This window comes from Ascidiella aspersa, chromosome 5 (assembly GCF_963924565.1).
Source record: "Ascidiella aspersa chromosome 5, kaAscAspe10.2, whole genome shotgun sequence".
NCBI classification, from domain to species: Eukaryota; Metazoa; Chordata; class Ascidiacea; order Phlebobranchia; family Ascidiidae; genus Ascidiella; species Ascidiella aspersa.
The window spans coordinates 31,596,302-31,619,486 of record NC_139451.1 but is presented as its reverse complement, the minus strand read 5'-3'; the positions used below and the strand labels follow the sequence as shown (position 1 = coordinate 31,619,486).

General features: G+C 35.4%; 2 protein-coding genes across 2 annotated transcripts in view; both read right to left on the bottom strand.

Moving 5' to 3' along the window:
• Positions 1–2,895: 2,895 nt before the first annotated feature.
• The window catches only part of LOC146146347 (kelch-like protein 23), a 63,901-nt gene continuing 43,611 nt past the window's right edge, over positions 2,896–23,185 (bottom strand). The window contains exon 8 of the mRNA XM_083390728.1: positions 2,896–3,849. Coding sequence (XP_083246854.1) covers positions 3,744–3,849 — 106 coding nt within the window. The 3' untranslated portion in view covers positions 2,896–3,743. The remainder of the gene's footprint in view (positions 3,850–23,185) is intronic.
• LOC146146351 (kelch-like protein 7) lies at positions 8,678–21,430 on the bottom strand. The gene is made up of 10 exons (XM_083390073.1): positions 20,976–21,430; positions 17,604–17,727; positions 15,986–16,136; positions 14,683–14,900; positions 14,316–14,462; positions 13,804–13,906; positions 12,007–12,098; positions 10,995–11,175; positions 9,559–9,702; positions 8,678–8,871 (listed from the first exon to the last, which is right to left on the bottom strand). Exons 1-10 carry the CDS (start codon positions 21,050–21,052, stop codon positions 8,678–8,680), a joined length of 1,431 nt encoding a protein of 476 aa, XP_083246199.1. The 5' UTR covers positions 21,053–21,430.

Genomic DNA, 23,185 nt, shown 5'->3' with positions numbered 1-23,185 from the left:
GACACTGGCGTAATTCAAAAGCGGGATTAAGTGACACAAAATGGCCGGAATATTGTTTCCGTTACAATTACAGATACATATAAATCATCTCTGTATAGTTATGCACAACAATATTTGTGGGTAACTGATGATCAGGAAGTGCAAAAGCTTGTTACGATTTTATTACAATTCGTAATTAAACAGTTCGACTTGATTACCAGATTAAGCATAACAACTTTCGCTTTAAGGCCTTTTTTGTTCATATGTCTATGTATAGGTGTACAGTTGAAGGCGCAAATACAAATTTGTATTGAAAGTGGTATTTAAAATAGTATAAAACAATTTAATACATTTTAAAAATTATAATGATTCATTTTTTGAGAAAATGAAAAGTTCAAACAAAAAAATAGTCAACAAAAAAAAACGATCCGCATTTAAAGTCACAGATAAGTAATGTATATATTAATGATTTTCTACTAACATGTATTACTTTTTAGCTACATATAAAACGATGTTGAAACGATTCGTTGGATGCAAAGAGTACGTTATTTCTGCTCAATTGGCAAGGAGACTGGTTCATTAACAGACAAGTTGGCTATTGGCCTGCTGTTCCATTTAATCGGAAACAACGGAGTTTATTCTACTTGAAAAGATCGATTTTCAGAAGAGCTAGCCAATTTTGGATATACTGAGAGAGTTGAGAGGTTCAGATAAGAAAAAAAAGGAAAAACAGGTATACAGAACTATAGTAGTTCATAAAACGCAGTCCATACTTGAATTTATTCTGGTATTTGTTTGTTTACCGAAGTTTAGGCTGCCTATCCAGGATGCCTTTATCGGGGATTTTATGTAAAATTTACAAAATTACGGTAGAGAAATGATTCGAACGTAAAAGTATTGAGTTTAAAATTACGGGAAATCTTGTTGAACACCTGATAACCAGACAGATTTAAACTAATCTTGCTCTCCGACAAACAAGGCGTGCTGACGGCAAAATTTCCACGTTGCAATAATATTGGAAAGCCAACTTAATGGGCAGTCAGCAAATGTGGAGGTTGAGAGTGTAATTTTAAACTTAACAAGAAGTGTCCTTCGATGTGCGTGATTTTCTTTAGGTAAATTATTTATGAAGCTCGAATTAACGTATAATGGGTTCTCTTCAAATGCCTGTAATGACAAGATATCTCAATTTTAAAACAATTTTTTTCTGCATTTAGCGCCCGACTTCAAACCCAAGCAGTTTTAGTTCTCAACATTTTTTTTCCAAAAATAATTATTTTCTGTTGTCTGACTCTCGTGCTATCATTGAAGCGGCACCAAAAGCAATTTGGTGGCTTTGGAAACAGCATGGTATGAGATTGCAGACTTTTTGCGTCCTTGTTTGCCACGTCCCTTTGGTGTTCTTTTCGACGAGTCTCAGATTATTTTTGGAATCTTGGACCATCATAGGAAGAGTAACACAATGAACAGCAAAACGTGATGCTCTCGGCATGCTACAAGCACCGGCTGAACGACTAAATGTTATCGCTAATTATTTTCTTATCCTTTCGTTGCTCGCGTTTTTTTGCTTTTTTCAACTTTTTTCATTTCATTTTTCAAATATTTTCAATTCAATCATAACTGTATCATTGCATCATAAGCTTTTCAAGTGTCTTCAAATCTGTAACCTGGATTATTGCATCATAAGTGGTTTTATGAACGTTTTGATGGCAGCCAGCTACAGTAGCTGGTAAGAAAGCTTTTAGTCACCACAACAAGCCGCGCTGATATTATAAAGGAAAAAAGTTCAGTTTCACCAATCACACTAAAATGAATTAATCATTTGTTTGTAATCAATCATCGTTTCATAGAACTGTGTACTACATCTGGTTGTGTGTGTCTTTTTCTATTTCATGCATGTCAGAAAAAGTACATTTTTTGATGTTTGAGGCTTGGGTCGTGAGATGCTCATAAAACTCAGATTTGGATCGCGCTCAAAAAAGTTTGAGAACCACTGCTTTAAGCCAACGAAAACCGAGTCAATTTATATCAGAATAAGACAATAGCTAAATGAACAATTTTGTACAATCTCCCCCAATGAAGAAGTAGGTAATTCATCAGGCAAAGACACTAATGAGAACTCATAATCTACCCACTCGCTTCACCTCTATATTTTTAGTTTAAGCCTCGATAAAAATGACGGAAAAAACAAGCCTAAAAGATTTTTTTAAAATCAACCACGTTGAAATTTGTTGTCAAAAAAGCCAATCCGGCATCCTTGGATGTCTGTTCTATACTTTTCAGCTGTCGGTCTTGGCTCGCACTTTTTTATATTTTTTTAAGTTTTGGTATTACGTAACTATAGAAAGTGTCGTGTAGGGCCTGGTTAAAAAAAAACGGATCTAAAATACATTATTATACAAAGTGTCGTTTTAAATATCCTATTTTTGACAAGCTGGTAAGAGTAGGAATAGGTAATAATGATATTCAAGTGTAATTTAATGGTAGGCTATGATACAAGTTAGAGTAATTTAATGGTAGGCTATGATACAAGTTAGAGTAATTTAATGGTAGGCTATGATACAAGTTAGCGTAATTTAATGGTAGGCTACGATACAAGTTAGTGTAATTTAATGGTAGGCTATGATACAAGTTAGCGTAATTTAGAAAAACGTAAAGGCCTATAAGTTTTATTGCAATGGGCCGTGGGCTAGGTTGAATTGCTTGGCTGCCAGATGCCTCCCGCAGGTTTCAGTAAGTTCAATAATTAATAGATGGAAGCATCTCACATTAAAAAAAAGTTGTAATAAATTTTCTTTGTTAAAGGTTTTTTGTTTTTTAAGGCCGGTTCGCAACAAAATTTCAGTTTTAAACCGGTCCGCAGTGCAAAAAGGTTGCCGATCCCTGATAAAGACCACTCGTACACATTTCTATAACTGTTGAAATGTAATAAGAAACAGTGAGACAAAACCAATGCCGCTTTGAAAACTGAACAAAGAAGAATTTAGAAGGTATAAGATCGCGGGGCTGAAGTGTTTCAACTTAACACGCAAGTCGCATTTCTTTAATCGAGCATCTTGTACAACAAAGCGCCAAGCTTATGTCAAGCGCAAACCCTGGTGTAACAAGTGGAATAAAGTGAAGGAAAATTAATCGGTTTAAAAAAGGGTTAGGTTTTTGAAAGTTTCGTGAAACTTTATTTTATAAATGTCGTCGACGAATAACAAAAAAATCAAAACGTCGAAAAGAAGAAAAATGCAAATTTTTACAAAAGATTTTGTCTAAAAGATGATAAATATCAATTTTTACAGAAAATTGTATTTTTGTAGAACAAATATTATTAGAAAAATATAAAGGACAAAAAATCCGTCACTGGGTGGGGCTCGCAACTTGCATCATACAAATAACAACTTTAAATAAAAACAAAAACAAGCTTGCTTCTGAGCTTTAGCATAAATAACTAGTTTCTTCAAAAAAAGAAAAATGACAAACTAAAGGTGTACAGTACACATTAAGTCATATAATATTGTACAGGTTATGTAAAAATACCCAGTTTTGTAGTAACTTTTGAAAAAACTTTAAAAACGAGATAAATAGGCAATGTCGTCCACATTTAATGATTAACGTCATTAGAAAATTGGAAAAAAAAGACACCTTTAATGAGAGCTTTAAGACAGCCTAAATGTTAACATACGACTTGAATATGTGAAGCAAATGGGCACTGGACAGTGGACGCTAAAAAACTTTGTGGAATTAGGCAAAGGCAATAAAAGGCTCTGCGCCATTTAAACTGCAACAATACAACCGTAGGTGGCAAAATCATCAGTGTGGAAACAAACGGTCCACTTGTTTTCTTGCGGGTCGTAAACTTCCACCGATTTCTCTTTGTGTCTGTAACAACAAGATGCAGAACAACGATATAAACAATTTGTTAAACTTTGGCAAGCATTATTATTAGAAACAATCAGTGACATTCTTAACCGACGAATATTGTTTAGCCAAGTATTAATGCCGAAAAACATAGGTTAAATATATCTAGAAAACATAAACGCCAAGAAAAATGAGTTTCACATCGGGAAAATAGAATTGAAGTAAGCTCCAATCTGAGCCCAAATACAATTAAGAAGCCATTTAATTATTACTCTAACCTTACTTGTGCTTTTTATGACAACAATGGTGAAAGTGAATTCTTAAAGCAGTTTTTTGTTTGTTTTAATTGCAATTATATCTGTGTCTCGGGCGAATAGCAACAAAGCCATCATTTTGTTCGCTTTTTAAGAAAAAATATATAAAATTACGAAAAGCAACAATAAATCCCACTACAGTGTACCGATTTTATTAATATTTGTAGTTTTTATTCACGGTGGTTTGATTATTTCAATTTTGGAATCCTCACCCGCAAATAACATGAAGCTTTCCTTGCAACACACAAGTTGCATGGAACCATCGTCCAACGTTGGTGGGTCGAACTTGAGTCCACGAGTTGCTTCTGGGGTCGTATCGTTCTACTGTGCGTAGCCTCCCACCTGGTTAAAAAGCACAATTGGTAAAGTATGGACAAACTTATTTTTTATTTCACCACTTGTGTTGTCGGTTTCTTTTCAAAAAGCGATCGGGGAAAGAGGCGATATAACGCAGAAAAATTAAAAAAAAAACTTATTTGAATTGATTAACTTGAAAAACATATTTTTACAAGTTTAACTTAACCTACGATGTTCCCTTATGACAAAGTTATTTAACGTTAATTTTTTCAGCTAATGGCAAGGTCATCGGCAAAATAAGCTATTTATATGATATTTAACTTTATTTTACTTCTTTGGATGTTATCGTTGGACAAAAAAACTATAAAAAAATTAAACAAAACATTATATACGTTAACAACATGTGGTAACTAAACTTCTTAAGACTAAAGCACATTTGTCCAATTTTTCTTTTAACTTGGAAAAAATGTGTAAGTTTTAACTTCATTGATTTTGAATGTTTGAGCATAGTAATGACGTTTAATATTCTAATTTATAAAAATATCGTCTATCGCTATCGGAATATAAATCGGGCATCCCCAGTTCAAAGTACAAGTTGACCTGATGTGTCGTGATATCTACTTTATACACTGAACAGTTGTTAGCTGGGCACTTGAATGGCGCTGGAACTTAAGTTACGGAAAGCATTTATCGTAACCTGTATACATTCAACAATCGAAAGCAAACTAAGAAGCTTCCAGATAAATTTTAACTTGGGCGCAATTGTAACAAATGATTCCCTTTATTGGTTTGGTAAAACCGAATCTAACCAATGTACTTTCTGCAAAAAGGCCACGGAAACGGTATATCACCTGTTTTATTTGTGTCCTGTGACGTGTTTATTCTGGGAAAACGTGAGCTCGTGGTTAAGTATGAAACAACGAATATCGTGTTTTTCCCCCCCCCGATCAATTATTCTTTGTAGCCGTGCAAAACATTTGTGAATTGTGTCCTTTTATGTGCAACGCCATTTATCAGGGTAAATATGCCGAAAGTGCCCCGACTATATGTTACGCTGTTTCGCGATGTTACCTTCTAACAAAGAGGAAATATGGCGATGCACAAAAGTAGATGGTCGTTAGATGCATGAAAGCTCTCCAATAATAATTTGTTTTCCTTGTGCTTTTTTCGCCATTTTATTTATTAATAATAAAACAAATAAAAATATCTGGACACTTGTAGCGCAATATTAAGTTTATCTTTACCTCTTGTGCGTTTTGTTAATTGGGAAACGTTAAGGATTACCGAGAGGGGGTAAACAGCCGCCATTACCTAGTGGCCCACGCATAACTTCGTAAATACTTAGTGTGTAGTTATTTTACAAGTGGACCAACAATGTTAAAAGCTCCAAGGCCCTTCCATATTTATATTGGGATGCTTTTAATTGTGGTTTATGGGGAATTTGCGTAAGTTTAGACTAACCAAATGATTTTAGCGACACTCGTTTCAAAACATTCTAAGTATATTAATTAAGTTCTGTTGAAGATAACGTCGTGTCGTCGTCTCTATTTCGAGTAAACTGCAAGTTGAACAAAAACTTTTCTTCTGTTTTACAAATTTTCTTGACAAATTTTAGACACAAATTGTTAAGATTAACAGTGAGCTTGCTAAACCGCATTTTTATGTAAGTACTTTATGACCTATTTAATTGTGTGATCATTCTTATGACTTACGGTCAAAGGTCACTGAGCACATGGTGCCTTGACATTGTAGTTGTCCTTACGGCAGTTGGTGTTACTACCTTGTCGCGGTAGGAGCTCATTTTGTTAGTTACTTGTAAGTGTTTGGCAATGATGTTTAACTTACTGATTCTGTTTCTGTTTTATTAACATTGTTTTGTATCATTCATTCGAATTAAGGAATCCACTTGTTTAAGCCTTTGCGTGTATTAATAAATTCCTGTACGTGTACACTGATAAAGACTTCAGTATCGGATCGGATCCATTAGTTTTCATGGTAGCAGAGGATGGTTACAGGAAACCAGTTGTAAACACGAAAAATGGCAACAAGTGCAAAGAGATCTCCACCAAAGTTTAAAGACGACTTGCCTTATTCTGCATGGAAGAACAAGGTACAAATGTGGCAGCTTGTCACGGGCGTCGTCAAGAAAGAACAGGCAATTATTGTTCTGTTGGAGAGCCTAGAGGGAAACTCGAAAGCGGAAAAGGCTGTTTCGCAATTAACGCGCGAGGAACTACACGCGGAGAATGGAATGTCAACGTTGATTGGAAAACTCGATGCAGCGTTTAAGACGGAGTCTGTAGATGATGCGTACTCTACATACACCAAGTTTACAAGGTTTGATAAAAGTACTGATATGACGATGATTGACTACATTTTAGAGTTTGAACATTTATCGCATAAGATGACGTTTCACGAGATGGAATTGCCTGATACAATTATTTCTTTTAAACTGCTGGACGGCGCAAATTTAACTTCTAAAGAACGACAATAGGCTTTGACATTTGCAAGTGACCTTAGGTTTGAATCCATGAAGTCTGCTCTAAAACGCATATTTACTGAAAGCCCAATTTCTGATAAACTGTCACAATATATTGACGTCAAAGAAGAATCTTACGTAGCCAGTAATCCAAGACATCGAAAAGGTTTTGATAAAAGAAAGTTCAATCCTATTGATAAGTTTGGGAAAATATCTAGATGCGTCATATGTGATTCTAAAATGCATTGGGCGGCAAAATGTCCTCACAAAAGTTGTAATACGTCTATTTCTTCTAATGATGTTTCAGACGATGAAGTCAACATTGTGCTATTTTCAAGTGTTACCAACAGTTGTGTAGCTGAAACCTACAAGTCGGCAGTTATAGACACTGCTTGTTCGAAAACTGTCTGTGGTGAACGGTGGCTGCGAAATTATTTACGTAATTTACATTTCAAGTTTAAACGTGACGTTAAAATCACTCCTTCGCGTACAGTTTTTAAATTTGGTGACCGAAAGAGAGTCATTTCCAAATCCCAAGCCCTAATTCCTGCTTGTGTTGGTGGAAAATTGTGCAGCATTGACGTTTCTGTCGTCAAGAACGACTTGCCCCTGTTGCTTAGCAGGTCGTCACTTCGGAAAGCAAGTGCTGTACTTGATCTTGCTCGTGGTCGAGCAACAATGTTCAACAAAGACGTTGAACTCTTTATGTCGTCTAGTGGCCACTACTGTGTTGGTGTTTTTCCGAGGAGGCACAAACCTGGTGACAACCACTTCCATGGTCGGAAGAAATGGAAAAGCCCTGGCAATTTGGCCAGATCGTCGTGCCCAGTAAGAGTGACTCCTAAGGTCAGTGAGCCTAGTAAAGAGCACACTAAACGAGTTGTGCGTGTAATCAGTAAAACCACAGATGCAGCGCAGTACGAAGACTGTGGTGAATGTTCACATCTCGCCAATGATGAGCGGAATCGATATTACTTCAACGCGTGTAAAGAATGCAAGAAGATAAAAGGAAATATATCCAATGGTTGGATGCTTCGCCCAGATGATAAGTACGGTGGTCGTCGAGCGACAGATGAGTTCGTCAACATATCATTGGGTTCTTACTTTTCGTCCTGTCAACTTGAGGTTGATCGGTTGCTGTGATGGTATACGAGGGAGCCAAGGTGCATTGCTGTACTGACGGCCCTATATTGTGCGTGTCACATCAACGCAGTAAATGAGTTGATGTTGGGACGGACTGTTATGGTTCTATTCTTGCGTTTGGTATACATTGCCGAGTGTTCGTTAATCTTTCTATTCGTTGCGATTCACTTTTTTAAGAAAAAAAATAACAGTGAGCTTGCTAAACCGCATTTTTATGTAAGTACTTTATGACCTATTTAATTGTGTGATCATTCTATGACTTGCGGTCAAAGGTCACTGAGCACATGGTGCCTTGACATTGTAGTTGTCCTTACGGCAGTTGGTGTTACTACCTTGTCGCGGTAGGAGCTCATTTTGTTAGTTACTTGTAAGTGTTTGGCAATGATGTTTAACTTACTGATTCTGTTTCTGTTTTATTAACATTGTTTTGTATTGAATTCTATTTGAATAAGGAATCCACTTGTTTAGGCCTTCGCGTGTTTTAATAAATTCCTGTACGTGTACACTGATAAAGACTTCAGTATCGGATCGGATCCATTAGTTTTTACAAATGATTAAAAGCAGTTAGTTTTGCGCTTGTTTTGCCTAAATAAATATTTACGAGCCTATTGAATGTTTATCCAAGAATGTAAACAATATAATTACCCTTAAAACCGCAAGTTGCGTAAATGTTTCCTTGAAACGCAGCAACTGATACACCTCTTCTAGTCTCATTCATGTGTTGAATTGCTGACCACCGATTATCCGAGAACTTCTCACATGAGTTGAGGCTTGATGAGTCTTTCCATCCACCAATAACAAAAAGCGAACCTGGCAAAACAACAAACAAAAACTCAACACAAAAGTTTAATATTAATAAAGCTTCACTTGTTATGGGCAAATTTTTGCATTTTTATCAAATGCCCCTTGAGAAAACATAGCAAAATGTTCCAGTTTCGCAAAATACGAAACGGCCTCAAATAGATTAGAGTGGCCAGGACGGGTAAAAAGTGAAGCCCGTATACCAGACAAGTCATATTGTAGGTTTACATAACATAAAAATAAAATTAGGGATGGTTATAAATGACATTGAAAAAGGTTTTAAATCATCCTACGGAGCCAATAACCTTATTTTACACTGACAGATGTCACGTAAATAAACTAACCGGGCAATCTATAACAGATTAACAATCCTTCTTAAGTAGGGTCCGCTTAGCAGTTTAAGGGAAACATTTCGTTAATCAGTGACGTCATAACAAGCGCAGTTGCCTTAAAATTGCTCAAAAGTCATCAAACGGTTAAGTTAAATAGTTCACCAAAAATTCCAACCTCATAATCATAATATCGAGAGTATTTATCTGTTAAACCCGAGTTGACAAAAATATAATTCAGCTCCTATACGTGACCGCAACAAACACATACTTTTATGTTTACGTTACAATGCTTATACGATAGAAAGTTGGCAACACTCGCAAACAGCTGATAGCGATGCGAGGTAAAGTCAACTTTGATCCTTACCTTCAAATTCGACCATTGCGTGGTAATATCTCGGTTGCATCAAGTCAAGCCCCTTGCTCCAGGAATTGTTGTCGGGGTCGTAGATGATACAAGTTGATAGTTGCATGTCGATTTCGTCAAGACCACCGGTGACGTAGATCAAACCTGGGTTCAAAGCAAAAATATTTATATTAAACGGAGCTCTAAAACACAAAACATACGCAACAACAACAAAAAACAAGCTCATATATTATACTCGGGCAATTGTTCATATTTCGTCATATTCCGATCGAAATGTTGACGTTTTTGAACAGAATACATTTTTTAATACGCGAAAATGATATGGAAATGCGTTTCTAAGATAAGTACTCGACCCGGCCGAGTAATGCACTGTGCCGAGTATTCGGGTTTGGAACTTTGTGAAACCACGTAACACAGTGACCGACATATTTTTGTTTGCCCCTGCGCAGAGCTCATGTTCGTATTTTATTTGACGATTTTTGTTCGTGCAAGTAAATTAAATATGAATCCCAACAATTAATGCATGTCCAGTAAATAAATGAACCCAGCCACTTTGATTTGTGGGAGGGTGACATTGTTGGTTATCAATAAAAATATGAAGTTATACTTTACGCGACTTCCACAATCTATACAAACATAAATTACATTTTAAGTCGGAGGTTCCCAAACTGGGCGCCGCTTTATTTTTTTATTGGCTATTGGGTAATAGAACCTCAATATAATGGTATTGTCAATGTCACAATTGTAGGCTTACTCAATTAAAATCAGATGTGCTATTTAGGCCCATTGTGCAAAGCCAATAAGTTTTTGCAGAACAGCAGATTATGTTGCGCGGATTTTTGTGTGGATAGTATCAATAGGAAGTTAATTAAAAAAAAACTAGTTAGGCAAGCTATCCAAGGTCAAAAGGACATGGTAGGCACCATTCTGCATTCATTACGGCGCCGCGAGTTTAGATAAGTTTTTAAAGGGCGCCGCCAACAAAAAGTTTGGGAACTGTTGGTTCAAGTGGTTCATTTAAAATAGGTTAAAAATGATTAAATAGGCACGAGCAGCATGTCCGGGGTTCTGAGTTCAACTTCGAACCCACGGTTTACTTGCAATGCTTCAATCCTCACGACGACGTAAAGTTAGAATTTCGAAAAGGTTTCCGGTAACTTCCTAAAGCTGCTATTTAAATCTTGGGGAAAACAATGTTCATATTAAGCTCGTTTACGCAACAGGTTGTACAAATAAAATGTCTGCGGCGACGCGATTTTTATAATTTTCGAAACTTGCAGTGTGCATTTTAATACGGACGTATTGCGGACAGCCAAGAGTCGACTAAATAGTGAAACCAGTCTGTAACGTTTCCGTCAATTTTCAATGCCAAAGCGAACGTGCGTATGTTCAACATAGGTTCACTTATTCTTTTGAATAAATAATTTGTTTCTCACCATTTAAAACAGCACAAGCGGCACCATATCGGCCTTCTGGCATATCGGCCAAAACTGTCCAAGTTCGATCGATGAGGTCAAACATTTGACAACTTTTCATGTTTTCACCAAATCCTCCAAAGATGAAAATCTTGTTCATAAACTTCACCGCAGTCGCGCCATAAACTGGCAAGATCGGTTGCTGGAAATATACGAACATAAGTTGGGTAAAACGCCACAGTTAGATCGCGCATTAAAACAAAAACACAATCAGGAAATATTATGTATATCAAATTTCAAGGGCTATAACGAAAGCACGAAATAAGCCGAATAACATAAGCTTTGTTAAAACAGGCTTGTTTTTGGATAACAAATGTTTTTGGATAACAAACTACTAGCGGCGACCAAAAGCTTAGTACTGAGATTTATGTTATTCATTTTTTTTCGTGTTGTAGATGTTTAACCCAACACATTTGATTTTTTTTAAATTCTCACAAACTTTCGATACCTGCAACATTATAAAGCTGCTATAAACTAAAGAAGCCTCGTGAGAAGTCTGGAAGGTATACGACTTTACGTTATCACAATACAGGTTGCTTTACAGGGGCTTTGATTAACGCAATATACAACAACACCCAAATATTGCTACACCACGATATGCTGTTTGGTGGCGCCCTTATGCTATATATGACACCAAAATAGAAGCACAGTTGAAAAATACTCAACATTTGTTTGTGCTGTCAGCGTAAGCGGAGCAAAAAACGCGATTCGGCAACAGTGGCATAGAATTTTACGGTTAATCATATGTTCACAATATGCGCAACTTGTTTAACAAATTCCCATTAAGTTTTGTTATCTGCAAATCGTTTTGTATCGGTCAAAATTAGATAAATCAATTAAGTGAAGTTTTTAAAAATAGTTTTAGACTGCTCACTTCATTTTGGTTGTTTGTTGTTTTAGTGGAAAGTGAACTTTGTATTTTTAATAATGTACATTTTTACATATTACACAGTAATTATACACCATTATTTACCGGCAATACTTCTTTTTGCTTGGTCACTACATCAATTAGAACACATTGTTTGTTTGAATTGGAACCTCCAACCATCAGAATCTTTGTTGATTCTGCTTGAGAGTAACACAATTCAAATTATAAATTGAAAAAAGCACAAATTAACAGACAGACAGAGATTGTAGCAGTAGGCTACACATCTAAATTAGAGAATAAACAATATTTGTAGAATTTTAAATATATCCAGTGGCGTATCCAGGGGGGGATTGGGGGTTCGGACCCCCCCCCCCCCTTTTCGTAAGTTACAGTATCGTTTTTTGTTCGTTTTTGTAAGGGTTTAACTCACCGTCCGAAGCTGCGTGTTTTTTTCAGTGTAATTGGGTCACGCGCCTTGCTAATGCGAAACCAAAATCAAACGCAAAACGCCTTTTTCGTTTCTTGTTTGGTCGACCGTAAACGCAGGATGCTTTTCTTGTGTGTTCGACAATTAATAACAATCAATCAAGCGGTCTCTGTAAATCATCAGGCTCGCTGCCTCTTCGACAAACTATACACGAGTCCATTTTAAATACTTTTTGAGTATTTTAATTAGGCCTACGTAAGTGCAAAAAATTTTGTTTGAACTGGGTCAGCGCTTCTCTACCGTTGCGCCGTGGAAGGCTGCCAAACGAAAACGTATTCAAAAATATTGGAAATATATTTTTTAACGTTTTTTTTTTCCCAAAACAAAATCGCGCTCCCTTCGCTCGCCAGGTGTGCACTCAGTTAAAAAGGGTAAAAACACTCAAATAGATTAACTATTCAACTAGTGTTTTTGCAGATGCTGCGCTAATCAAATACCACCGGGGAAAAACGATCTACCTAAATCAATCACATATATTTCACGTTCTTGTTTTCGTTTTTTTCCTGAAGTTAACGATTGCACAATAAGCGGTTTGGCATCTGGCGCCTGGCAGGAGTGTGGACGACGCACGTGTTCGCTTTGCGTCTAAAAGTTTGCTTTTGCTGGATGTTAATTGGCTGTTTCTGATATTACTTATGACGTCATTACAATCGCTATTTTATGACGTCATATCTCTAACTATTTATGACGTAAGTAACGTCAGACAAAAAACGGGGAATTCCCTAAGCTGAAGATTCGCGATCACCCCCCTTTTTGGATTTCTGGATACGCCCCTGCCCCCTGCTAACTGAATATATCTCTTTAGATTAGAAACATATATATTTAATTATTTTTTCTTTATGATATAACCAGTGAACCATTATTTTAATTTTATATATTTAATTTTTTTTATTAATTTTAAAATAATTACCAAACGAGCTATTTTTGATTAATATTATGCTTCGTAGACACTTTTGCATTCAAGTAAACTTTGATAAAAATTACAATTTCAACAAGGCGACTTAATGATAATGTTTGTAATTTTCCACAATTTACATATTATTGCCTGAAACCATTAGTTTTAATACTAATGTTTACAGCTTTTTGAGTTAGTGCCTAACACATTAAAACTCTAAAATATACAGCATATATATTTGTCTGTTGAATGGCAAGTACATTTTAAATGTATTAACACTAAGATTGTATCAATATTTTGTTTCATAATTGATTAATAATTCTTGTAGCTTTTACATTTACCTTCTTTAATAGCGACTAAAAAAAACAAAATTAATGAATCAGATTAACAATCCTAGAGCTATAAAAAATACATAGGTGCAAAAATGCTGGTATATGCTACACAATTAAACATATGTGGCTAGACATCAGAATATATTTTGATATACCCTTAAAATAACTGCTGCTAAACTAATAGTAACCTTGAGCTTGGGGTTGGTGACCTTGAAGTTTGGGTTTTAGAACAAAACTTTTCACCGTGTCCATCACAGAACGACAGCAAGCAACATTCTCTCGGACAAGAATCTTAAAAGCAAATAACAACATAGTTGTAAGTTAACAATTATTTACATACAAACCATAACTTATTTAGCTTTAAAGATGTATGCTTTTATATGGAAAAATCAATGAATTAATTTGAGGCAAAAACTTAGTATTGGTGAATTAGTAGTCAGAACCAGATTAATAAAACATGATCGAATGTGAAATTTGTTTAGAGAAAAAAATGCCATCTTTAATTTGTTTTTATTTTACCATTTGTTTAGAAAGGAAAAAGAAATACACAACATAAAAGACACAAAAAACTACTGTATTGTATATTAATAAACAAATTAAAATTTAAAAATGTAGTAAACAAATTGATTTTTTAAAGTTACTGCAGCAGTAATTTTATGCAAACCTAGTGAGTTAAGGCAATTGAAATAACTAAACCAACCTCGTCAATAACAGTGGTCTGCAAGAATTCACCAGAAAAAGTTGAAAGGTCAAGTTGAAAGAAGAGGTTCACAAAATGGTCCCTACGACTGGAAAGTTTGAAGTGAACCCATTGAATAATTCCAGTGAAAACAGACTCTCCTTGTTTCTAAATGATAAGAAAAACACACAAACGGTGAAAAAGTTAGAAATGCTTATACAAGGTTGTCTAAGTATACATATCTGTAAAACACAAACTGGAATTTAGAATAAATAGACAAGCTGATGTTAAAATGCACAACAATCCTAAGTCAGCAATACCCGTTTTTTAAATCCCATCTTTATTATTTCCAGCATAAATTTAAAAAAAAATGTCATACTTAAGTTACCTTGGTATTTTGATGATTGATTATTGCAGACATAGAGTCAAAATCCAGTTGTTTAAAGTCATCTTGTTGCACAACAGCTTCAAAGTTGTCATGTATCACTTGTTTTGCTCTTTTCTCAATTTCGGTGAGGTGGTATCGATGGGCATGAGCCAGGATTTCCAAGCAATTATCGACACCCACCATTTGCAAGATGTACTTGGCACAGTTGGATTTAAGAACTATAAGCAACAGAAAAGGTGTTGGAAAATTGTAAATAAATAAATAACCATAAATTGAATATTGGTATAAAACTTAAAAACAGAGACTATTGTTACAAGTTATACCAGTGTTTTTTAACCTTTTTTACTAGGGGGCGCACCTAAAAATATATGAAAATTTGTCGGCGCACCTTGCGAGCAAAGCTAGCGCAAAATTTTTTAGGTGTACCGGTATTTGCTTAAAATTGTTTGCAATATTTCATTATATAAGCTTTATAGTTGCAAATCTTTAAAGGTTGTCCAGTTTTGAGACCAAAATTGGAACAACATCAACTTCGGAATAAAAGACAGTTAGGAATAGGGCGTAAATAGGACTAATACCTAATAGTCGTAATAATGACGAAATCGGAATCACGCCTAAATGGCCTAAAGGCCTATACCACATTTTATCTAACCCCAAACCCTACCCATAACTATCACTAACCTCCCGAATATTTTCAACCCTAACCCAATTGCTAACACCTCCAACTATCCGCCTAAGCCAAATCAGGGGCGAAAAATCCGGGACAAAATAGCGGCGCCCAAATGTCGACAGCAAACGGCCAATGCCAGATATGTGGCCCCCAATCATCCTATACCCTTTCCATACAATCGTAGGCGTTATTTTCTAAATTAATTTGTCTAATTCAGTAAATTAATTTTGGACTTATTTCGACATGTTTAGGTCTTATCTACACTATTTTAGATCTTATTTTGTTGTGATTGTTACTGCAAATTTGGCGTTATTATATCGGTGGTCTTAATACTATGGTATTATGGATTATTTAAGTTAGATATTGCTGCTTTGTAGGTGTTATTATGTTTTCTACAGGAAGTACTGTGAAATCAATGAGCTAGGCTTAAGGGAAAAATAAAAACATATATATAATATGTTCAATATTTTTTTCCTTTTGCTCACGGCGCACCTGGCAGCCTTCCATGGCGCACCGAGAGAAAGCGCTAAGTTATACAGTTGAAATTGTTTAACCGGGCATTACATGCTGAAATTAAAAATATTCTGTGGATTTGAAATTAAAATAGATTATTATATATACAAATAGGCCTACATTCAATCTGTGTGTAGTCAGCATCCTCATGCAATTCCAATGCATTCTCATTTGTAATCTGCACATCATTAGTGTAAATGCAATTCAAAAGTCTCTCCAGTTGTTCATCTTTCATTTTAATGTTGATCTCTGCAGCAAATTGTTCTTTCATCTGAACAGTAACATGTGATTACATAATGTAAATTTATATTATCTGGCTAACGTTATCATTTAGTACACGGGTGGCCTGCGACATCAATGTTCGTGGCCCACGGAGCATTGTTAAGTTATAGCGTTCAAGGGGTTAAAATAAACAAAAGTGATTAGTGATTTTTTAAAGATATATTGTAATATAAATTGAGCAGTGTTTCTCAAATTTTTTTAACTGCAAAGTCAAAAGACTTCTATATATAACCGAAAAATGAAAAACAACTTAGTAATATAAAAATAAGTGTTTTTAAAGATATAATTGTAATATATCTTGATAATTGTAATTGTGTTATCATTTAGTACACAGATTGCATGCGACATCAATGTTCGTGACCCATGGAGCATTATTGTTGTAATGCGTAACGTTCAGGGGTTTAATAAAATGAAAAAGTGATTACGAAAAGCAAGCATGTTTTAATTGTTTGATTACGATCACATTTTTAGACCATGGATTAAACCAGTTTTCAATCACTCATCAAATTCGGATGCAGAGGTTTGGCAAGACAGCCATGCTGCTTTTTGTTATGTTTCAGAACAGTGGTTTTCAACCTTAGTCGACTTTATGTAATTGTCCAGTGCCTTGCATAACAAAAATAGAGTAGAAAGTTCACACAAAGCACAAAAATATATGTTACGCACAATGCAACGGCCATATTGCCAAAACATTATTGATTCGCGCAAATGATAAAGGAATCTGAGTCACCCGACCCAGCCTGTTGCTATAAGAAAGATGTAGGAGATATATGCATTTCTGGGGTTCTGGATTATTAAACTTTTATTTATGTTAGAAAAAATTGTAATATTGAACATATGCACAGAGACTTGGAGCTGGCAATGTCTACAAAACAACAAAAAAAACTAGACAAAATAATTTGGCGCGAAGCGCAAGAAAAATTTGCAGTAACATTATTTAAGTTGGTAAAAAATATAATTTGCGGGAAGGCATGGCTTGGTGTCCACCCCTGTGCACACTTTAGATAAACTGTACCGTATTGTATCGAATAAACCTAGTCCAAATGTTTTTGGTCATTGAATATGAACAATAAAATTTAAAATAATATTGCTACTTTCAACTAAATAGTGATAAAATATAATATTACCATTTTGAAACATTTTTTCTAGTTTACTGTGTGATTATAGGTTAGTGACCTGACTCTTTCCAAAAAATTCAGCCAAATTAAATTGGTTGATGTATTTTTGTTCGAATCGATAGCGACATTGTAATTTAATTATAAAAAACAACTCAAACACTTTGTTACAGGGTTTATGACTTTGTAATTTAAAAATTTTACAAATCACAATTTTTTTAGCCTGTGCACAATTTTACTTTTGTCCAACTTTCTTCTCAAGGTAAGAATTAATAAACCCTTCAGACAACTATTCACATAGTTCAAAAAATGTGTATATTACTTCCTTTATTATAACTCACCTGAGTTGTAAAAAGTTTGCAAAAGAATTTTGACATAATGCCCAGCACAACTCTATGAACCGAAAAACATTTGGTTTCCGCCTTGAGTGTTACATCACAAAACTGCTTTTCAAACTTGCGATCACTAAAAATAGAAATTCAAGAAGGCGATTTGAAAGGTTGCAGAAATGTTGGTTTACAATTACAATTACCAGAGGAGCTGTTTTTAAGTATTATTATTATGCCCAGTAGCAACAGTCTATATATATATAGAAATTCTTATTTAAGGCATCTACTAAACAAGTGAAGTGATTCTACATTTTTGTCACTTCAGCGAGCCCCTCATGATTGGTCAGACCGCATGCTTTGAATAACACAATAGCTTTTTATAGAGCATAGGCCGTTTTGTTTATTTTTACATTTGACTTGAATCAAGGCAAATCGCTGAAAAGTTTAGTTTTTAAAAGTTTTTTTTTGTACATTGGACTTTAAATATTTATAATATACACCAGGTTGAAAAGAGATTTAGTGATTAGTAGTTTATTTTACAAGTTACAGTGATAAGTTATGCAGCTTAGAAACCATAAACAAACAAATACAGTAAGTTTGTTGACAACCTTTACTGTGCATTTAATCCGATGTATTTAGCTAAATTTTATGGAGATGTGAATATTAGGGTTGTTTAAAGTGGAATACTAAATGATAAAAAACAAAGGTAACCATGTTTGAACCCTAAGCCCGTTTTACGCTCGTCTGGAATCCACCTCAACGAACGTTATTCGGGTTAGGGTGCGTATGGGTTTAGGTAGGTTGAGCAATATTATTAAATAAGAAATATATTAATACTCAACCCTCCCTCACCCAAATGTTGTGCGTTGCTTTAATTCTGTGGTAGGATCCTAGACCAGAGGTTCCCAACGTGGGCGGTACCGCCCCCTTGTGGGCGTTGGCGAGTTACAAGGGGGCGTTGTGGGTCTTTTTCTCATTTGGGGGCGCTGAACGCACATAAGGGGATGTTACATCAAAGTACTTATGGAAAAATTTTATAAAAAGTTCACATAAAAATAGTAACCACCAGCACTGTAGGTAACTTTTAACCTTAAATGGCAACTTCCGTACTGCGAACTTGTAGTAGTTTCCCCACCATTGTTACGTAATAATTGGCTTTCTTATGTAAAGTTGTTGGTTGCGTTTCACGGTTTTATACGCGCCAAAATGTTTGTAGATTTAAAGCAGAGGTCGCAAACCTACCGGCCCACGGGCCGGATGGGGCCCGCCGCCTCTTTGACAACTAGACAGAAGTTCATTTCTAAAACTTTTTGACTATTTTAACTTACTACGGGCACAAAATTTATCTTTTTACGTCCAGTTTGTTTACGTTTTGATGCTGTCTTTGGACTAGATCAGCCCTTTTTTACCGTTGCGCCATGGAAGGCTCCCAAGTGCGTCGCGGACAAACGGAAAACATATTCAAAAATATTAAACATATATTTTTTTTTGATTTTTTTTTCGGCAATCTAATAAAACCTAGCAAGAAATTTAAAAGAAATGCCGGTATACCCCCAAAAAATCGTGCTCGCTTCGCTCGACAGGTGCGCCCGGAAAAGATTGAGAAACACTGAATTACACTAACTAATAAGGTTATCGCGTTTCCTCAAAGTACCTTTATTACACTTTTCATTAGTAGTAAGGATGAAAAAAATTCGAGGCCCGCCTCATTTACAGTTGTTCTAACATTTTTATAACACAATTGTTAGGTTGCCGACCCCCTGATTTAAAGTCTTGGGGAAGAAAGCTGAATATTTCCTGGTAATGACATAACCTGGTGAAATAATGTATCTATAAATTCCTATAGTGAATGTATGTTAGACCAGTGATCTCTAACCTTTTTTGGTTTGGTGAACCCTTAAATTTGTTGTGACGAACTAATGCACCCTGTTTACTTAAAAGGTAAACCGAGGTTAAAAACGATGTGAAAAATAATTATGCATGTCAATATCATCATGTCAATCAAACCGAGCGGAGCTGCTGAAGTTTCACACACTGTCGGTTAGGGATATTCGAAGTAGAATCCCAAGGTATTCTAGAATAATAGGTTTCGGATCTAGAATAACGAATTCAGAATAGCGAATTGTAGTATAATTTTATTAAATTATCTAACCTTGGTTATGTTTGGGGAAGGGATTAATCTAATATACGCTACAGGGCCCACAATCACAGCAATAAATCGCCCAAACAATTTGCTAACATGTGTACATTATAATAAAAAAATCTCCCATATGTTTAACATTCTTAACAACTGTCATTTGAAGCAGTTCTGTAAACTGTATTATGTCAACTGTCCAGGTTGTTGCCAAAACTTATATTTTTGCCAATAGTGAGTACAATGAAACACTGCACACTGAAGTCTTAAGTGATTCGGTCCTGTTATTAAAGCATTGTTGGGTTTTAGTGCTTCTTTTTTGACTAACATGATCTGTTATGCAGTCAAATAATGTACTGCAAAGAATACAAATTTACTACTGACATAACGAATTCTTGACAATTACGCTGTGCATAACTGCATAACCTCGCTGAATATTGGCCTAAAGTTGACCTTAAGTAACCCTATAGCGCATTTTGTAGACGGCCAGCACGTTTTACAACGTAATATTACTTTTGCAACTTAACGCATTTAGGGCAATTGCGAACTCCACACCAGACATTACACGTTAGTCGCTCGCCCAATAATGCTTGATTCACACTTAATTATTAGACGAAAGTTATCGCGAGACGCGGTAATTGGTCGCCCGAAAAAACGCTGACACTGCACTATGAGGTTACGTTTAAAGCAAGCACTATAAATTGGTCGCCGCGGCGACAGGCCAACTTACCACACGCATTTGTGCAATTAGGCGCAACAATCGGCGGTAAAACATTAAATTATATCGGTTCCAATTACCCTAAATAAACGGCAGAATTGGATTCCATATTCTACTTTGAACATCCCTAATTTCAAGGTCTGGAAAACAGCCCAGAACAAACATTGTTTGTTATTTTTTTAGTTACTGGGAAAATTCAAATAAATATTATTTTTTGGAAAATTTAATCCAATAATAGAAGTTGAACTTAAATGTCTTTGAACGGGTTATTGCAAACCTGTAATATAATTAAAATTTTGCTCTGTATTTAATAAAATTTATAAACACTTGGTAAAAATATTCAAATCAGTAAACGAGTTGTTTCAAGTAACTTTCAACCCGGTAATACATTTTGAAACTTGCACTAGTAAGTACAAATCTTCAAGATTACACTAGAATTTATTGCAAAAGCCGTGGGCAGTACTTCAAAAACTAAAGTTTGGCAAACAGGCAAGCCGGGTAAAATGATCTTTTAAACAACTAACTGACTTACTGATTGAGCAGTTCCAATATATCAGGTTTTTCTGTGAAATCTTCTCGAAATGTGGTCAAAACATCTGCTGTCGCCATGTTGAAGTGTGAAAAACCAGTAGTACTATAATTATGGGCTAGTGTTGGCTGCAATACAATAAATTGTTGTAAGATTTTCTATTCATCAAATTTTATTTAACGTTAAAAGTAGGGTAACAGCTTACAAGTGACTTAACGCTATGTAAAATGAACAAACATCAGCACTGGTCAAGAATCGTACCACATTTATTTTAACACTAATGAAACGAGTTGACAAATTTGAAATTGCAAAGAAGGCATGAATATGTAAAAATAAATAATAAGAATACTTGACCCACCCAAACCCGAACATTGTTAGCAATATAAACCCTTGGACGAAATGTGTTAGGATTCTAGACCAGCGCCCAAATATCATATGACACAAAATGTTGGCTTTCTTGCTCGGCGAAACAAAAGTATTGTCAGTCACTCATTAACTTTGCAGTGACGAAACACAAACAAAGATGCGGCCATTTTGAAAGTTTAGTTCCTCTTTGCAGTTTCGTTCTGGGGAATACAATAGAGGCATAGAAAGTTTATAAATAAAACTAACTGAACCGCATCTCTTTTACCAGTTTTGACAAAATGTTGCAGAAAAATTCCAATTATGGTTTATAAATAAATTATTTTAGCTTCGGTGCATTTTTTGCATTTGTTGTTTATATTGGCGGTAAATATGCATTAAACCGTGACGGTTGTAACCATCCATTCGTGACCAACAATAACAACAAGGAAATGTTTTTTGTTTAGATTTCTATTTTTATTTGGAATTCAGCATAAAATGTGTTCGTTTGCACAGGTGTAACTATTCTAAACAGATGAATTGATTATGCTCTAGTCTAAATAAACAATATTTTGCATGAAAAGTTTTTGCGTTGCAAAGTTTTTTATGGGATTTCCCCTGAGTTAAGAACAGAAAACCAAATGCTTGAACTGGTTTTGCTAAGTCGATTTATTTTATTTACGTCTGAGAAAGCTTTTAGTTTTATGGTAAGTGTTTTGGTGAACAATATAGAATTTACAAGACTGCGTTTTTAAGTGAATGTTGTTTATTTATTAAGCATTAGTTAGGGCTTCAGTTGAATCCACTAGAAATTCAAATGGAAGTAAAAAGAGATTTTGCGAATCAAAAATTTTAAAGAGTAATTACAAAACAAAAACGGATTTTAAACCAACCAAAAACTGCCCCAGGCCACAAACAAGCCAGAAAAAGGCGCAGTGCTGCAATGACACTTTTTAAAATAATGTTTAAAACTTTTTTTTACTATTAAATTAACTCTTTACTGCCGCTTGTCTGGTTTGAAGGGGTGGCAAGTGATACTATGCAGCACGTTTCTAAAATAGGCACAGTGCTGCAATGGCACTTTTATAAATAAGTGTTTTGCGAACATGCGTTTTTCCGCTGCGCGCAAATGTTTTCCGTGGACACAACATAGAAAGAAAACCTATTCTACATGCTCACCAGTTTTTGCCATTTCTAGAAATATATTTTTTGCACGATTTATTTTCGACTGTTATAGGCTAGCGCAGGGGTCGGGAACCTACGGCTCGCGAGCCATATATGGCTCTTTTTGTAGCGCCGTATGGCTCTTTTGATAAAAGAATCTTGCTTGCAGATAAATGTAAGAAATCATTTCTTAGCATGATTTGAATAAAACTCCTCGCGGCCACGGCCGCTTTCCTAACTTTATTTTTCCTTTTCAACACACGTAGTAGTAAATTTTTTAGCGCTTCGCGCGAATTCTGTCGGTATTTTCGGGACTGTTATCCCGTTTGATGGAATCTCTTTATATCCAAAAGGCCGTTACTGCTCTTCCGACGGAGCTCCGTAATTTATTTTTTCGTGATGATGTGCCGTTTTCTAAATGAAAACTAAATAAAGGTTCTTCTTCAAGTTACTATTTTTTGCAACCTATAACTAGGCCTAGATGTTAAAAAGTGTTGTATGTCTCTCATGGAAATACAACCAAAAATATTTGGCTTTTATGGCTCCCTTAGCTACAAAGGTTCCCGACCCCTGGGCTAGCGCCTGACTCTTCACAATGTTATTTTAGTATTCCTTAATCCTTTAGAAGTTCAAAATTAAGTTGCTGTTTGATAAGGTTTGGTAGTCGACTGCAGAAGTTCACATTGTCAGATTTATTGAGATGTCCT